General features: G+C 39.7%; 7 protein-coding genes across 7 annotated transcripts; 2 read left to right on the forward strand and 5 right to left on the reverse strand.

Moving 5' to 3' along the window:
* Window positions 1-442: 442 nt before the first annotated feature.
* On the forward strand, window positions 443-3,163 carry SEC24 (COPII subunit SEC24; the record flags this gene model as incomplete). Its single annotated transcript, XM_037288353.1, has 1 exon — window positions 443-3,163. One exon carries the CDS (start codon window positions 443-445, stop codon window positions 3,161-3,163), a length of 2,721 nt encoding a protein of 906 aa, XP_037144248.1.
* Window positions 3,164-3,527: 364 nt separating this feature from the next.
* Window positions 3,528-4,306, forward strand: HG535_0D02290 (uncharacterized protein; the record flags this gene model as incomplete). Its single annotated transcript, XM_037288354.1, has 2 exons — window positions 3,528-3,544; window positions 3,598-4,306. 2 exons carry the CDS (start codon window positions 3,528-3,530, stop codon window positions 4,304-4,306), a joined length of 726 nt encoding a protein of 241 aa, XP_037144249.1.
* A 29-nt stretch (window positions 4,307-4,335) lies between these two features.
* On the reverse strand, window positions 4,336-5,484 carry COG5 (Golgi transport complex subunit COG5; the record flags this gene model as incomplete). The annotated part of the gene is made up of 1 exon (XM_037288355.1): window positions 4,336-5,484. The coding sequence occupies one exon, from the start codon at window positions 5,482-5,484 to the stop codon at window positions 4,336-4,338; it is 1,149 nt and encodes a 382-aa protein (XP_037144250.1).
* Window positions 5,485-5,607: 123 nt separating this feature from the next.
* On the reverse strand, window positions 5,608-6,723 carry HPM1 (protein-histidine N-methyltransferase; the record flags this gene model as incomplete). The annotated part of the gene is made up of 1 exon (XM_037288356.1): window positions 5,608-6,723. One exon carries the CDS (start codon window positions 6,721-6,723, stop codon window positions 5,608-5,610), a length of 1,116 nt encoding a protein of 371 aa, XP_037144251.1.
* A 353-nt stretch (window positions 6,724-7,076) lies between these two features.
* HG535_0D02320 (cytochrome c oxidase subunit IV family protein) lies at window positions 7,077-7,535 on the reverse strand (the record flags this gene model as incomplete). The annotated part of the gene is made up of 1 exon (XM_037288357.1): window positions 7,077-7,535. One exon carries the CDS (start codon window positions 7,533-7,535, stop codon window positions 7,077-7,079), a length of 459 nt encoding a protein of 152 aa, XP_037144252.1.
* Window positions 7,536-8,118: 583 nt separating this feature from the next.
* Window positions 8,119-11,448, reverse strand: HOS4 (Hos4p; the record flags this gene model as incomplete). Its single annotated transcript, XM_037288358.1, has 1 exon — window positions 8,119-11,448. The coding sequence occupies one exon, from the start codon at window positions 11,446-11,448 to the stop codon at window positions 8,119-8,121; it is 3,330 nt and encodes a 1,109-aa protein (XP_037144253.1).
* Window positions 11,449-12,175: 727 nt separating this feature from the next.
* SDP1 (mitogen-activated protein kinase tyrosine protein phosphatase SDP1) lies at window positions 12,176-13,615 on the reverse strand (the record flags this gene model as incomplete). Its single annotated transcript, XM_037288359.1, has 1 exon — window positions 12,176-13,615. One exon carries the CDS (start codon window positions 13,613-13,615, stop codon window positions 12,176-12,178), a length of 1,440 nt encoding a protein of 479 aa, XP_037144254.1.
* Between the last annotated feature and the right edge of the window lie 215 nt (window positions 13,616-13,830).

The raw sequence follows: 13,830 nt of genomic DNA on the forward strand, positions 1-13,830 counted from the left end.
TTACTACCTGTGTTGGCGCATTGAAAAACCTCACTTTACGCACATCACAACCCCCTCAAATACACTACCGTAACAAGCATATATGCGGCCAAGATGGCATTCTTAAGTGGACGACATAAACTTCTACACTTCCACGTACACGTGAGCTACGGACACGACAGCGCAGAAGTTGCCTTATGGACAAGTGAGATCCCACATGTCAGTCATTTGCTGATTTCACGGTGAGATTAAGAACTAAAGGTTTCCTCAACAACAATCCTTGACCATGTACTGTTCTCAAGTTCAAAAGTTTCCATGTTCACTAAAAAAACCGTTTTTTCGTCCCGGAGCACGAAGGGACATGGTGGCAAGAAATGATGAAAATAAAATGGATCCTGTCAGGGCAGTAATAAATAAACAAAAGATTTAAGAGATAGTTAGGATATCAGAATCATAGGCAGCGATGTCTCATCACAAGAAGCGAGTTTATCCTCAGGCACAGTATGGGCAGACTCCAGTACAGCAGCCAATGGCACCCCTTAACGCGAATGGTGTTTATCCTCCAGGAGGTGCGTCGTCAGGAGTCTATCCTCAAATGCAGCAGCCCGGAGAATCTCAACAGCCTCTACAGCAGCAGTTCTTTACCCCGGTTCAGCAGCAATTGAATCAGCAAATTGACCAGACAACAGTAGCCTTGGAGAACATGCAATTGCACAACGTTCCTGTAGTCGATCCCAATGCGGCGTTTTATCAGCAGCAACAGCAAGCGCAGATGCCTATGCAATCACAGGTGAATATGCCAGTACAATCGGATGGTATGCATGCTAGAGGCGGTAAGGCAATGAATCAGTTGTATCCTGTTGACCTCTTGACCGAACTTCCTCCTCCAATTAATGATCTAACTCTTCCTCCTCCACCTTTGATGGTTCCGCCCGAGAGAATGATAGTACCATCGGAATCTTCAAATGCATCTCCAGATTATATCAGATGCACTTTGAATGCAGTTCCAAAAACTAATTCTTTGTTCAAAAAGTCAAAGTTGCCACTAGCTCTGGTTATAAGACCCTATCAACACCTACAAGATGACATCAATCCACCACCTTTGAATGAGGATGGTTTGGTCGTTCGTTGTCGTCGCTGTAGGTCCTATATGAATCCGTTTGTCACATTCATTGATGGAGGGAGGAAATGGAGGTGTAATTTCTGTCGTTTATCGAATGATGTACCAATGCAATTCGATAAAACAACCTCCGGCGTTCCATCAAATCGTTACGAAAGAAACGAGATCAAACATGCTGTCATGGAATATCTAGCTCCAAAAGAGTATACCATGAGACAACCTCCACCTTCTACTTACGCCTTTATTTTAGACGTTTCTCAAAATGCTATCAAAACTGGCCTGTTAGCTACTACTACAAGAACTTTATTAGAGACTTTGGATAATTTACCAAATCATGATGATAGAACAAGAATTTCTATTCTGTGTGTTGATAATTCTATCCATTACTTTGCCATTCCATTAGATGAGGAATCTGACCAGGTCACCATGATGGACGTTTGCGATTTGGATGAGCCTTTTTTCCCAAGACCAAACTCTATGGTTGTCCCATTGAATGCATGCAGGAACAATTTGGAGAAATTACTTAATCAAATTCCTGAGATTTTCCAGTTTAATATAATGAGTAAATTCGCACTAGGACCAGCCTTGAAATCTGCTTTCAATTTAATCAGTGGTATTGGGGGTAAGATTATTGTCGTATCTTCTACTTTACCAAATATTGGAATTGGTAAATTACAAAAAAGAAATGAAAATGGTGTTGTTAATAGCTCAAAAGAGTCGGCACAATTACTTAACTGTCAAGATTCGTTTTATAAAACATTCACGATTGATTGCAGTAAATCTCAGATAACTGTAGATGTCTTTTTAGCCTCTGAGGATTATATGGATGTCGCGTCATTATCTAACTTAGGTCGCTACACTGGTGGTCAAACACATTTCTACCCTGGTTTCTCAGCAACAAAGTTAACAGATGTAACTAAATTTACAAATGAATTTTCGAAGCATTTGTGCATGGACATTTCTTTAGAAACAGTTATGAGAGCCCGTGGTACGACAGGATTAAGAATGAACGCTTTCTTTGGTCATTTTTTCAACAGATCTTCCGACTTGTGTGCCTTTTCTACCATGCCAAGAGATCAATCCTACGTTTTTGAAGTTACGATGGATGACTCGATTGTTGGTGATTACTGTTGCTTTCAAATCGCTGTTCTGCTATCGCTGAACACCGGCCAACGTAGAATCAGAGTTATTACTGTCAGTTTACCAACTTCAGAGTCCCTACCTGAAGTTTATGCCTCAGCGGATCAACTCGCAATGACAGCTTACTATACACAAAAAGCGGTTGAAAAGGCAGGTTCCAATCTTGAAGACGCTAGAGATTATCTTAACAAAACAGTTCAGGATATATTATCTGTTTACAAGAAAGAGATTGTTGTTTCTAACACGGCAGGGGGTGCACCGCTACGTTTATGTGCCAATTTAAGAATGTTCCCACTTTTGATGCATTCTCTGACCAAGCATATGGCATTCAGGCCAGGAATTGTTCCAAGTGACCACAGAGCCGCGTCGCTGAATAATCTAGAATCAATACCATTGAAATACCTAATCAAAAATATTTACGCAAAAGTCTACTCTTTGCATGATATGCCTGACGATGTTGGTTTGTTTGACGATAATGGCGAAATTATTCTTCCAAAGCCAATAAATGCATCGGCGTCACTATTCGAAAGGTACGGTCTATACCTTATTGACAATAGTAATGAGTTGTTTCTCTGGATCGGTGGTGATGCTGTCAATGAATTAGTTCTAGATGTTTTCGGTATCGGCGATATTTTCGAAGTACCAATCGGTAAACAAGAGTTGCCGTTTGTTGAAAACTCTGAGTTTAATGAGAGATTAAGAAACATCATTGCCAAAGTAAGAGAACATAATGACGTTATTACGTACCAGTCTCTCTATATTGTCAGAGGCGCTTCTCTAAGTGAGCCTGTCAATCATGCATCTGCGAGAGAAGTGGCTACCCTCAGGTTATGGGCAACGAGTACCTTGGTTGAAGATAAAGTACTCAACAGTGAAAGTTACCGCGAATTTCTACAAAATACGAAAATGAAAATAACGAAATAAACTTGAAATTGAAAAAAAAAACATTTAGTAATTTGAATACTACGTAAATTTGAATATTCAGACTATAGAAGAGAGTCAAAAGCTAGTATTTTTGTATACAAATTTTTTAGTAACTGTCATATGTCATATTGTATATCAAACGTCACCCATGGGTTCGTGTATCAGGTACTCATGCCAATTATATTTAAGCTTCGGTGGTTTCCTTGTGTTAAAAGTTAAAAACCATTTGGTTATCTTTTGAGCGTGGATCTAAAACTGGAGGAACCCGAAATTGGCAGAAACACAACTAATAATAAAAAATGAAAAATTATTAGAAAGTGTGCATTCTTCCGTCAGTAAACGTATATGAATTCAAGTCCGCAATATGACTGAATTCAAAGTGTATGTTACCAAATAGTAAGTCTACGCCAACCAACGAGTTTTTTTACTGACAGCAATTGCAGTGTTTCACGGAAGGATTTATATGAAGGTGAAGTTAAATTAGAGAGAAAGACCGGATTGCGTGATATAGTCCCAGAGTTTGAACTCATTGAGGTAAGTAGTGCGCAATCTCCAGTTGAAGTATCCACCCAATTAGAACAGGATGAATTTGAATTTCCATTGTTTTCCTTTGCCCATGCAGAAGTACAAGAGTCGAATGAAGATGAAGCAAATAAAGCAAATTACGACGAGTCAGGAAATAAGACTGAATTACAATTAACGAAAATTACCCTTCGAGAATCGCCGTGCGAGACATTTAAGCAGGAGAGGCCACAGAGCTATTATTTTGCCAGGTATAGTAAGGAAGAGTTGACAACCTTTGAAGAAAGTGCTATAGATTACGATACTATATTCAAGGATGCAAAAATTGGGCCCATTGTAGGCTGGGAAAGATCTAGTCGCAAAACCGTTGTTGATATTACCCAATGCAATGAAGAGATCGAAAGAGCTATTCTTCGAGAAGAAAGGCAAAGGAGAGCGAGACCTAGTAAGAGGCAGAGATTGGGAAAACGACTTGGAGCAGAACGTGAAAGAGAGAGGGAAGCAAAAGATAAGCAAATAAAGAAGCTACTCAAGAAGAAGTTTCACAAGCGCGGAGGCAAAAAGAACAAAAAATCTACAACCTCATCGAAAATGGCTCGCATATCGCCTTTTCCGAAGTAATTATTTCGAATAGGTACAATAAAATATAACTAATCGTTCTGTAATATAGAAACAGATGCAAGCATCATATCTAGGTAGCTGTTGATCGCAGCGTTATTACTCATCGCTTGTTTTATTGTGTCCGCTATCATAGTTTCATGTCTAGATAAAGACTTACCAACAGGTCCACCTCTTGTGTAAGAAAGGTCAAATTCTTTTTTGAAATTACTTGCTATTCTGCTCCAAAAAAGTTTGGTCGGCGAAAGTGGCTTAGGTCTCATTTGTGACATGAATTCGTTGAGTAGATTGAATTTTTCGACTTTTTCTTTCCGCATTATTTCTTCTAGTTGATATATGATAGATCCCCTACTGACAACTTCCTCGAATGCAGTGGGAAATGTTTTAATAGAGTTCAACGTCTTAGCTAAGGTTTGTGCGCTAAGAGCTATACTCGTTAAAACAATTTTATGAATTGTTGATACATATTCTTGCTTGGATAAGCCGTATAATGATTTCATAAGTTTTGCTACTGTTTCTGTATTGTCTCTTGATTTGTCATAGTTCGTGCACTGCTTTGAGAGAGTTACAGCTATGAAATTTAGTACCTCTTTCTTATTTGGTAGGGCAACTTCGGCTTCTAGCTTCTTAATCAATCTTAATGATGTCAAATTGGCATTCTTTTCCATATTGAGTCTTAATTGAGTATGTATCGATGCTAATTGCAAGGACCTTTCTGTAGTTAATGTGGTCTGCTCTTCAAGTAGCGATTGCATTCTGCTTACCAAATGAATATAGACCAGAGCATCACGCAATAAAGAAGAGGTTTGATGTACCTTGCTAAGCACATTTTGAAGTTTCTGTGCCTTGCTATGGGGTTCCAAAACCTCATTTTGCAATCTTTGATATGACATATCCAAATACTCTAAACTCGGTTTCAGGCCCGCTGCTGTTGTCTTCTGCAAGGACTTTACCCTAAACACCTCATCCATAAGTCCATTATGATTTGTCTTTATCGTGTCATCAATTCTCAGATTTATTTCGCCTATATCATAGTTAATCTTTTTAATCGAAGTTCCTAAATCTAGTTCTGCTGTTGATGGTCCACCATTCGTTGCCTTCAGAAGGTCATTGCTAAATTGAATGGCACTAAAATCGGTATCCAGCAAGGCCTCGAAATCCTCCAGCTGTTCCCCACTCATATCTCAGTTGCTATATGTTGGTTCAGTCTTCAAAACACTATTAAGATCTTCATTTTTCCAAGTGAAACTTCAATGTTTAAATGACTGGGGGAAAAGCGCGAAAGTACACAATACATGAAGAGATTATTCTAAAGAAACGATAGATCTTTTAAGACCTGCGTCAATTTTATATGTATTTAGAGACAACGGGATAGATCTGTTTTTAATAGCGATATTCAAATACTTTTCAAGTTCCACTATACTACCTCCAACGCCAAAATATATATCTTTTGCAGCGATTAGGGCCTTTGACTTGTGAAGATTCGCTAAGAGCATTTCTATGAGCGTTTCTGCCACAACGGGGAGGTTTTCAGGCTGATAAATAGTCTCTGATGTGATTAAAAGCAAAGAAGTATTCACGACAATCTGAGATTCGGCAATTTTGTTGAAAAAACGTCCCCAAGTACCTGAGATAAACACAAGGGATATATTTCTCGATTGAATATCTTGATAAAATGCATCTAACAATGTAGGAGTCAACAACAATTCATCATCTTGGATAGTTACATCAGAACTGTTCCCTGATTGTTGAAGTAGATTCCATTGTTCATTTGATAAGGTTGTTTTTGCCCAAGTAATTATTAGATTTGGAATTGTTACAAGTCTTAAAACGCTTTTATTGTAATCCGACAAGATTAATCTGAGTCCATGAGTAACACTCTGTTGCAAATATCGCTGGAAAATGTATTCTGAAGGAAGTGATGTACCGCAACCCAATTCCAAAACACAGTCAAAATCATTAACGAGATCTGCTTCATCAGAAATTGTCTCTACTACATCGATTGAGCATTCCCACGATTTCAAGCCTCCTTCATAAACATTTTTGCGCAAATCTTCAGATGTTTCCCCCAACAGGATATCTAATTCAACATTTTGCAGGGGGTCATCGCTGTCACCTACTTCACTCATAAGTTGATGCTTTACATCAAAGAGCTCTCTTCGATAGAGAGTAACATGCTTCTTTGGGGTTTTGAATTGCTCAAAAGAGATTCTCACATTGTTCAAACTGGTAAGAAGATCACTTAGATCGACTAGCTCGGGTTGCAGCACATCTGCAGCTTTAAGACGATCCTCATCTAACGGATTGCCATTATTGCTCACGCTACTGTATTTAGCAGAGTTTGTAGCACTCAATTGCGACTCACCTTCGAGTTCGTCGTCACTCAAATCATTTGAATTGAAACCAAATGAAAAGGACATCTTATTATATGTTTACTGATTGACTTGTTCCGTCATTTTTCTCTACATCAGGAACTACTGTAGCGATGAGCGATCGAATTTTTCACTATCCTCGGCACCACTTTAACAAATGATATTTTGATTGTTTATTATAAATAGTTTATGAATAATAATATAAAGTAGTAGAAATTATGTTGTAGTCGTTTTTTCGTTTTTCCAACATCCGTGGGGAAATAAAAATCGTGTCCAATTTTATTGAATGTAAACAAATCGTAATAGTAATGATAGAAAAAAATAAATTGGAATGCTTTCTTGAATGTATATTTTGTGGCGTTTAGTAGAAATGAAGATTAGTGAGCTGCGCTCGAATTGAATCATTTCGATTGAACTTGAGAGTAGCCACCCCATGGATTAGCATTCTTCGATTTCAAATACTCGTCAGACTTTAATTGCCATTCCTTGTTCATTGTAATTGGTGCATCTTGGGCAAATTGTCTAGAAAAGGCAAAGAGTCCAAAGGAAAAGACCAAGCCAACAACCACACCTTTTAAGATGTAACTACCATCACCCTTGGCATGAACTGGTCTTCTTGGTCCCCACTCACCGTAAGAGATATACCAAGCTGCTTGCTTTTCAGAATCCGATAAATCCTTCCATGCTAGTTTTTGACGCTCTGAAAGCTTTGTAACAATATCGTTTTGCTCTGCAGGTGGCATGCTCTCCCATCTGCTTGCTAAATCACCAATGGCGGCCTTTGAAAGTGCCTGCGTAGAAGCCAATCTCAAACCAGCGCTGTGTGCAATTCGTGAAACTCTACTGAATGAACTCAACATCTCTATTTATTTCTCTGTGACAAAACTGTGAGTTATGTTATATTGTGCGGTGCTGAGCTTTGCTCTTGTGTGCTTTGTAGCGCTTTGTTTTGCAATGCTGTGCTCTAGTTTAACCTCGCTACTTAACTTAAGAAACGAAATAAATACTTCTACCGATATTTGAAGTAGTAAGAACCTGTGCAACTGACTGATATTATTTCTTCTAGAGGCTTCCCCGGTTGCAAGAGTTTTATCTCAACCTTTAAATTCAACTTTATCAGCTCTGTCTGACCATTCGCGCCTATCGGAGGTTCTGGTCGAAAAAAAATTTACTGTCTGTTATGCTGCGAGCTGCACTTCAACCAATCAGATCGCACGAAATCACACATTTGGCATGAAATGGATAATAAAAAAATGTCAGTTTCTCGTACATAGCGATACACATGGAGTGACAGTAAATGATGAATAAAAGGTGACAGGAAATGCTGACGTCAAGTTCCGAGGGACTGAGGACCCAGTGGTCTGGCTAGAGCATCAATAGACCCGAAAGGTGAAGAGCATTGCGCAGGAATTGGTAGGTGGCAGACCGCGTCATTGGGCTGTTTCACCACATTGGTCGGGCGCTCGAAGGATCCGAGAGCCACGAGGTTGATTCCCTGTGTTGGAACTTGATTGGCAATTTTCGAGTTTCGGGAGCTTGCGGCAGGGCTTCGGATGAAGATGCAGGTGTCGATGAGTGACTGAATATTGGTGAGGGCCCTGTCGTCGATGGGTCTATGAGAGATAACTCGATCATTTCGCGTTGAATTCGCTCTCGCATGAGTGGATCATCTATGTTAATGTCATCCCATCTGATCCAATGCAACGGAAGTTGCAGGAACTTGCGATACTCATTGGTCTCGAATTGTATTCTCGCCTCGAGAGAGTTGCCGTACAGGTCGACAAAGTATTTGTAATCATTACGCGAATTTCGATAGCCACCACAAAGCAGAATGAAGCGTAGTACGTTCCATAGTTGTTGGTTATGAGCTGGCGAAACTTCTATTCTTTCTTTGATCGCACTTTGACTGGAAAATATTGTTTTGTCCTTCAAGATTACACATACTTGCAAATCCAAAACATATCTGACGTCGCCTTCTGCGTCACTTCCATCGCGTATGCTCCTTTTTTCAATATAATACAGTGGTAAATAATCCAAATAGTCCTTATTGTCTCTGAAATCAATCAACTTGAGTCCTAATGGATACATCGCTCGTACTTCCTTTCTTCTAGCGAGCTCCGCTTCTTGCTTGCGTTTCCCTAGTTCCATTTGCCTTTCCTTTTGCTGTCTTTCTAGTTTTCTAACCTCTTCTACTTTTTGTTTCTGTTTCTCCTGTTCTCTTTTCTCCTCGTCTTCAGCCAGCTTCCTCAAAAGCTCCTGTTCTTTCTTCTTTTTATTTTGCAATCTTTTTTGAATATACTCTTCTTCTGCCTTCAATTTTTGCTCCTTCTCCTCTGGTGTCTCCTCATTTGCTCTTACTACAACGTTCCCACTTGCTTGATCTACCTTGATATCTGAATTGAGAATTTTAGCTGTGGATATTGCATCTGAGTTTTCCGTTAATGGCATGGATCCTGGAGATAGGGCCTGTCTCTTGGTTGGCAGTGGTATTGGTGATAGCGTCTTCCTTTTACGACCTGTATTTACTATGTGTTCTGCATCACAACTTGGACTATTGTAATTACTGTCATTACTATCATTGCCTTTATCATTAGGTTTCGCGACTGCATTGTCTTTATCGTTAAATATGCCACCAGCATCAGAGTTCATTTCACCTTCATGATTCTGTGGAAGGCTGGAATTTGTTGCCTCTTGAATTTCATTATCACTTTCATCCTCTTTGTTTCGTACTGGAATCGTTTTCTTTTTAGAGCTAATGCCATCAGCAGCATCCTTTCTTATCTTACCATCCTTTTCATTATCATACGCATATTTTTTAATCGTTTCCCTCAATATTTCTATCTCTTCAGGCTCGAGAACACCCATTGCGCTGTTTTGCGCATAATAGAGAGCTGTATGACCTTTCTTGTTCTTCTTAGTGGGATCAGCACCGGCAGCTATTAGTAGCTTGACCGTCCCTACATGCCCTCTTCCAACCGAGTTCATCAATGCTGTAGTCCCATCTTTTAAAACGGCATTTACCTCGGCACCAAATGCCAGAAACAGACTAGCAATATCCTCATGTCCGAATTTGACCGCTTCAAAAAATGACTTAACATCGACGCGACCACCGTTCTCCAAATAAGCTCCCACATACGCTAATTTACCATCCTTAGATGCCTTGAACAATTTTTCCCGGCCAGCTTTCGAAGTTATATCCGTCCAAAAGAATTCATAATCTCCTAATGGTTCCTCTATTTGCCTATTGATGGTAGGTGATGCTCTCTCCCCAATAGGAGCTGCATTTTCTGATATCTTTCCAACAGGCAATTCAGCATTATTTCTTTTACGGGCGGCAGACCTAAGGCAGTTTCTGATACCATGCACAATCTCTCTTTCTTGTTCATCTAAATCCGACTCCTCCTCTATAGATTCATATGCTGTTAGATCCTTGGCATTTGATATTGTTGGATCAGCGCCGTGATCCAGTAGGTATACAACTACATCCAAGTGCCCATTTGCTGATGCATCTATTAAAGGAGTATCTTTGAACATCTCGAAGGACTGAATGTTAACGTCGGCTCCATGTTTCTTTAATAATTTTACTAGCTCCAGATGCCCATTCAGAGCAGCTTCATGTAAAGCTGTGTTTCCAGCATTATCCTGATCATTCACATCGTAATTTTCTTCCTCGATTAATTTCTTGGCTAAATCGTAGTTTCCCTTATCACATGCTATCTGTAATCTTGTTCTACCACCTGCATCTCTATACAACCCTCTTTTTTGTTTGGGAACTTTAGAGACAGCAAAATGGGCTCTAGGTTTCTTTGGTGAGCCTTTTCTGGGTGATGATGATTGTTGTGACTCTCTATAATTATGCCGGGCCTGTCTTGTCGGCGAGGAATCTTCATGTAGTATGCTGCTCGACAATTGTAGACTTTTTAACTCATCTATATCTGACAATTCGGAATCAGAATCGTTATCAAACACATTATTTCGAGGTGACAAGGAAGAAAGTCTATCTGCTCTAATTAACCTACGACGTCGCGGTTTGGGAGGAGAAGCAGGTTCTGTGGGAGCATCACTATCTATCTCGTCACTATTTGTTTCCAGTTTTTCATCATCATTATGACGGATATGATTTTCGTTGTTTCCCTCCGATGATAGCTCCTGCTCGTAGGCCTTATTCTCTGGATCTCTGAGAGCCCTATGGAGATCATTCCTGTATAGAGGCTTCACAGGAGCCTCAGGACTTCTATCTTCACTCCCGCTACGTTCTGTTTGCGGTACTGATTCTTGAACGTTAAACTGATCACTTCCACTAATGAGAGCTGTTTGTTTGAATTCAAGTACTTGTTCTTGTAAAGAAGATTGTGCTGACGACTTTTCGTCTGATTTCCGAGTATCCACTTCCTTATGATTATAGGGAATGTCTTGACGATTTCGATCTATTTCATGATCGTATTGCTGCTCTGTTTGTGGTTCTGTTGTCAACTCTTTCTTTTCCAGTCCTCGTATTGCCTGCTTTAGCGTTTGTTCAGTTTCTACAGAGTCTTGTTCTTGCTGCTGTTTTAAATTTTCTTGTTTTACATTTTCTTGTCTGACATCCTCTTGTTTGACATCCTCTTGTTTGACATCCTCTTGTTTGACATCCTCTTGTATGATATCTTCCCGTTTGACATCTTGTTGAAACTTTAACTTCTCTAGCTCTTCTCTTCTAGATGTGACATTAGACAAGTAGCTGCTAAGCGTTCTTTTCTTGACAGGCAAATCTGAACCGCTGACAGTTGACATACTCAGTTTTCTTATAGCAAGCGGCCGTCTATGCCCTTTCTTTCTTTAACTTGTGTTTTGTTAAAGCGTTTGTGTTCGTTTTTCGCCTGGCGCCTACATAAAAAGACATGTTGATACTAAGCTTCATAGATTTAGAATTTAAGACGCAACTAAAAGGACAGAAACAAAGGGTGCACTCATGATATAACTTTCATTGTCTAGTCTGCAATATTTAGTCTTCATTTCTACCCCTATGCATCAGTTATATATCGTATTATGCATTTCCAATCCATCAGGGTTGATTCCCTCTCCCAGAATCCCTGACTCAAGTTTGTATGGGGAACAAAAAGACCTTTTCTTCAAGTTAAGGGCACTTCCTATAGCTCTAAAATTTGTAGGGAGGTGCTGATGACCATTTGAGCCAAATATCGGCTAATAGCTTTACTGTGGAGATTCCAGCAGTAGCCGATATTCAGAGGGAGAAGCTCGACGCAAATTGCTTCAAACCGCTGAGCTTCAACATGCCACATTAGACACGCAGATTTCTCAAAGAGATGGATGCACATGTCTGTAAACGTAAGGAGAAAGATATTAGAAGAAATGAAAGGCTTATAGAAAGCATTATATAAAATTACAGAATAAAAGTACAAAGTTGAACATATACCTATGCCTGGCCAGCAGAAAGAAAAAATTTTGAAAAATGTAACGCCCATATTTTTGTCGAAACAACTCCCCACAACGATGTATACTATCTCCAGATACTTGAGCTGCTAGAGACTGATACTTCACTTGAAGTTGGTATGTAGCCTTTTAATTCTGAAGGCATTTCGAGCGATTCCGGGGTTACTTGACTTTCAACGATTGTGCTACTTGAAGTTGATGCTGACGATGATGCAGATGAAGTTTTGAAAAAATCATCTGATGTTTTAGGAGTATTTTCTGGCGATAAGGTAATATCATTTTGAGACGAGAAATCTGATATTGGTATACCAAAGCTCTCTAGACTAGGACTGTTTTCTTGGTCTATCGCAATATGTGCCTCCACCGACTGACATTTATTCAGTTTATTTTCCTCATTTTTTGTTGAAATTGCATCTTTTTTCTGCGAGAGTTGTTCGCTCCACTCCATCAACTGGAAGATTAATCCCATATTTGGACTCATTTCTGTGGCCACCTGTTTCAGCTGACCGTATGCATCATTTAAACTCATATCGAAGTATCTCATAATATATGCTACAATAAGTGAAGCAGAGCGTGAAACACCACATTGACAATGAACCAAAACTCTCTTATTTTCCAGAACGGCAACTCGCATAATATTCGTCAGATACTCAAGATCGAGAGATATTTTTGAACTATGGGTCCACGGTATATGATAGTACTCTAATTTTCCATCCCTTGGTATCAGATTTGTATAATCCACAATTTCTTTTGCAACATTAATAACAACATCGAAACTTAAAATTTCTTCTAGGTTCGGCTCTGAGTAAAGAAATATTTTCCGAGGTATAACTAACAGCGGCCCATTTGGATATGCATTTTCTTTGTAGACTTTCGAAAAAGACACATCCACATCATCGTTAAAGTTACTCTTCAGATTATATGATCCCCGTTGTGATATATTGAAGGAACCTTGCTCAGGTATAACCCATGTTTTCTTGCCTCCTGATTCAGCTGCTAATGGAGTAGACGTCGCCAAAGAAGAAGACATGGTCTGCGAACGAGACCTTCCGCTAGCCAAAGACTGCAGCTCCTTCGTGTTGACAGAAAGCGATGGGGACTGTACTCGTTCACTCTTGTTGGACAGTGAACGTAAATTCGAGTTACTGCGACATTTGCGTGCTGCGTACAATGGAGATGTACAGACCGCGCTAGGTAACGAATAGATAGACGTATCATTACGTTTGAATATGGGCGATGAAGGCGAATACTTGGAGTTTGATGTCGGTGTTAAGACCTTCGTTACCTGCTGTTGACTGTGTCCGTTACCATTGAATGTACCAATAATCATTGGTTTAGCTGTACTGTTCGGCAGATACCCGCTAGCCCTTTTCGAATCTGTTCCCGTCGCATTATTGTCCCCTATGTTCAAGAAGAGATTCTTGGTATTCTTTGCCTGTAACGATCTCGGCGACTTGGAATGCCCATTCAACATGGTCGAAGCATTGTTCGCTCCCTCCTCGACCATGGCTAACCCCTCTATCAAAATCGAGAGACACACACGTTAAAAATAGCAAGCCAACGCCAATATGATCAAAACTGTATTTCGACAGGCACTAAATTTGAGCCTATTATACCTGTTCAACTATGAAGAAATATGTTCAAAACTGAAACACGACTCTGTCTTCAACTGCGTCTGCTTCAACGAGTGGTCTGAACGTATATTTGAGCGTGCAACTTCAA

The sequence above is a fragment of the Zygotorulaspora mrakii genome, chromosome 4 (genome assembly GCF_013402915.1).
Source record: "Zygotorulaspora mrakii chromosome 4, complete sequence".
Taxonomy (NCBI): domain Eukaryota; kingdom Fungi; phylum Ascomycota; class Saccharomycetes; order Saccharomycetales; family Saccharomycetaceae; genus Zygotorulaspora; species Zygotorulaspora mrakii.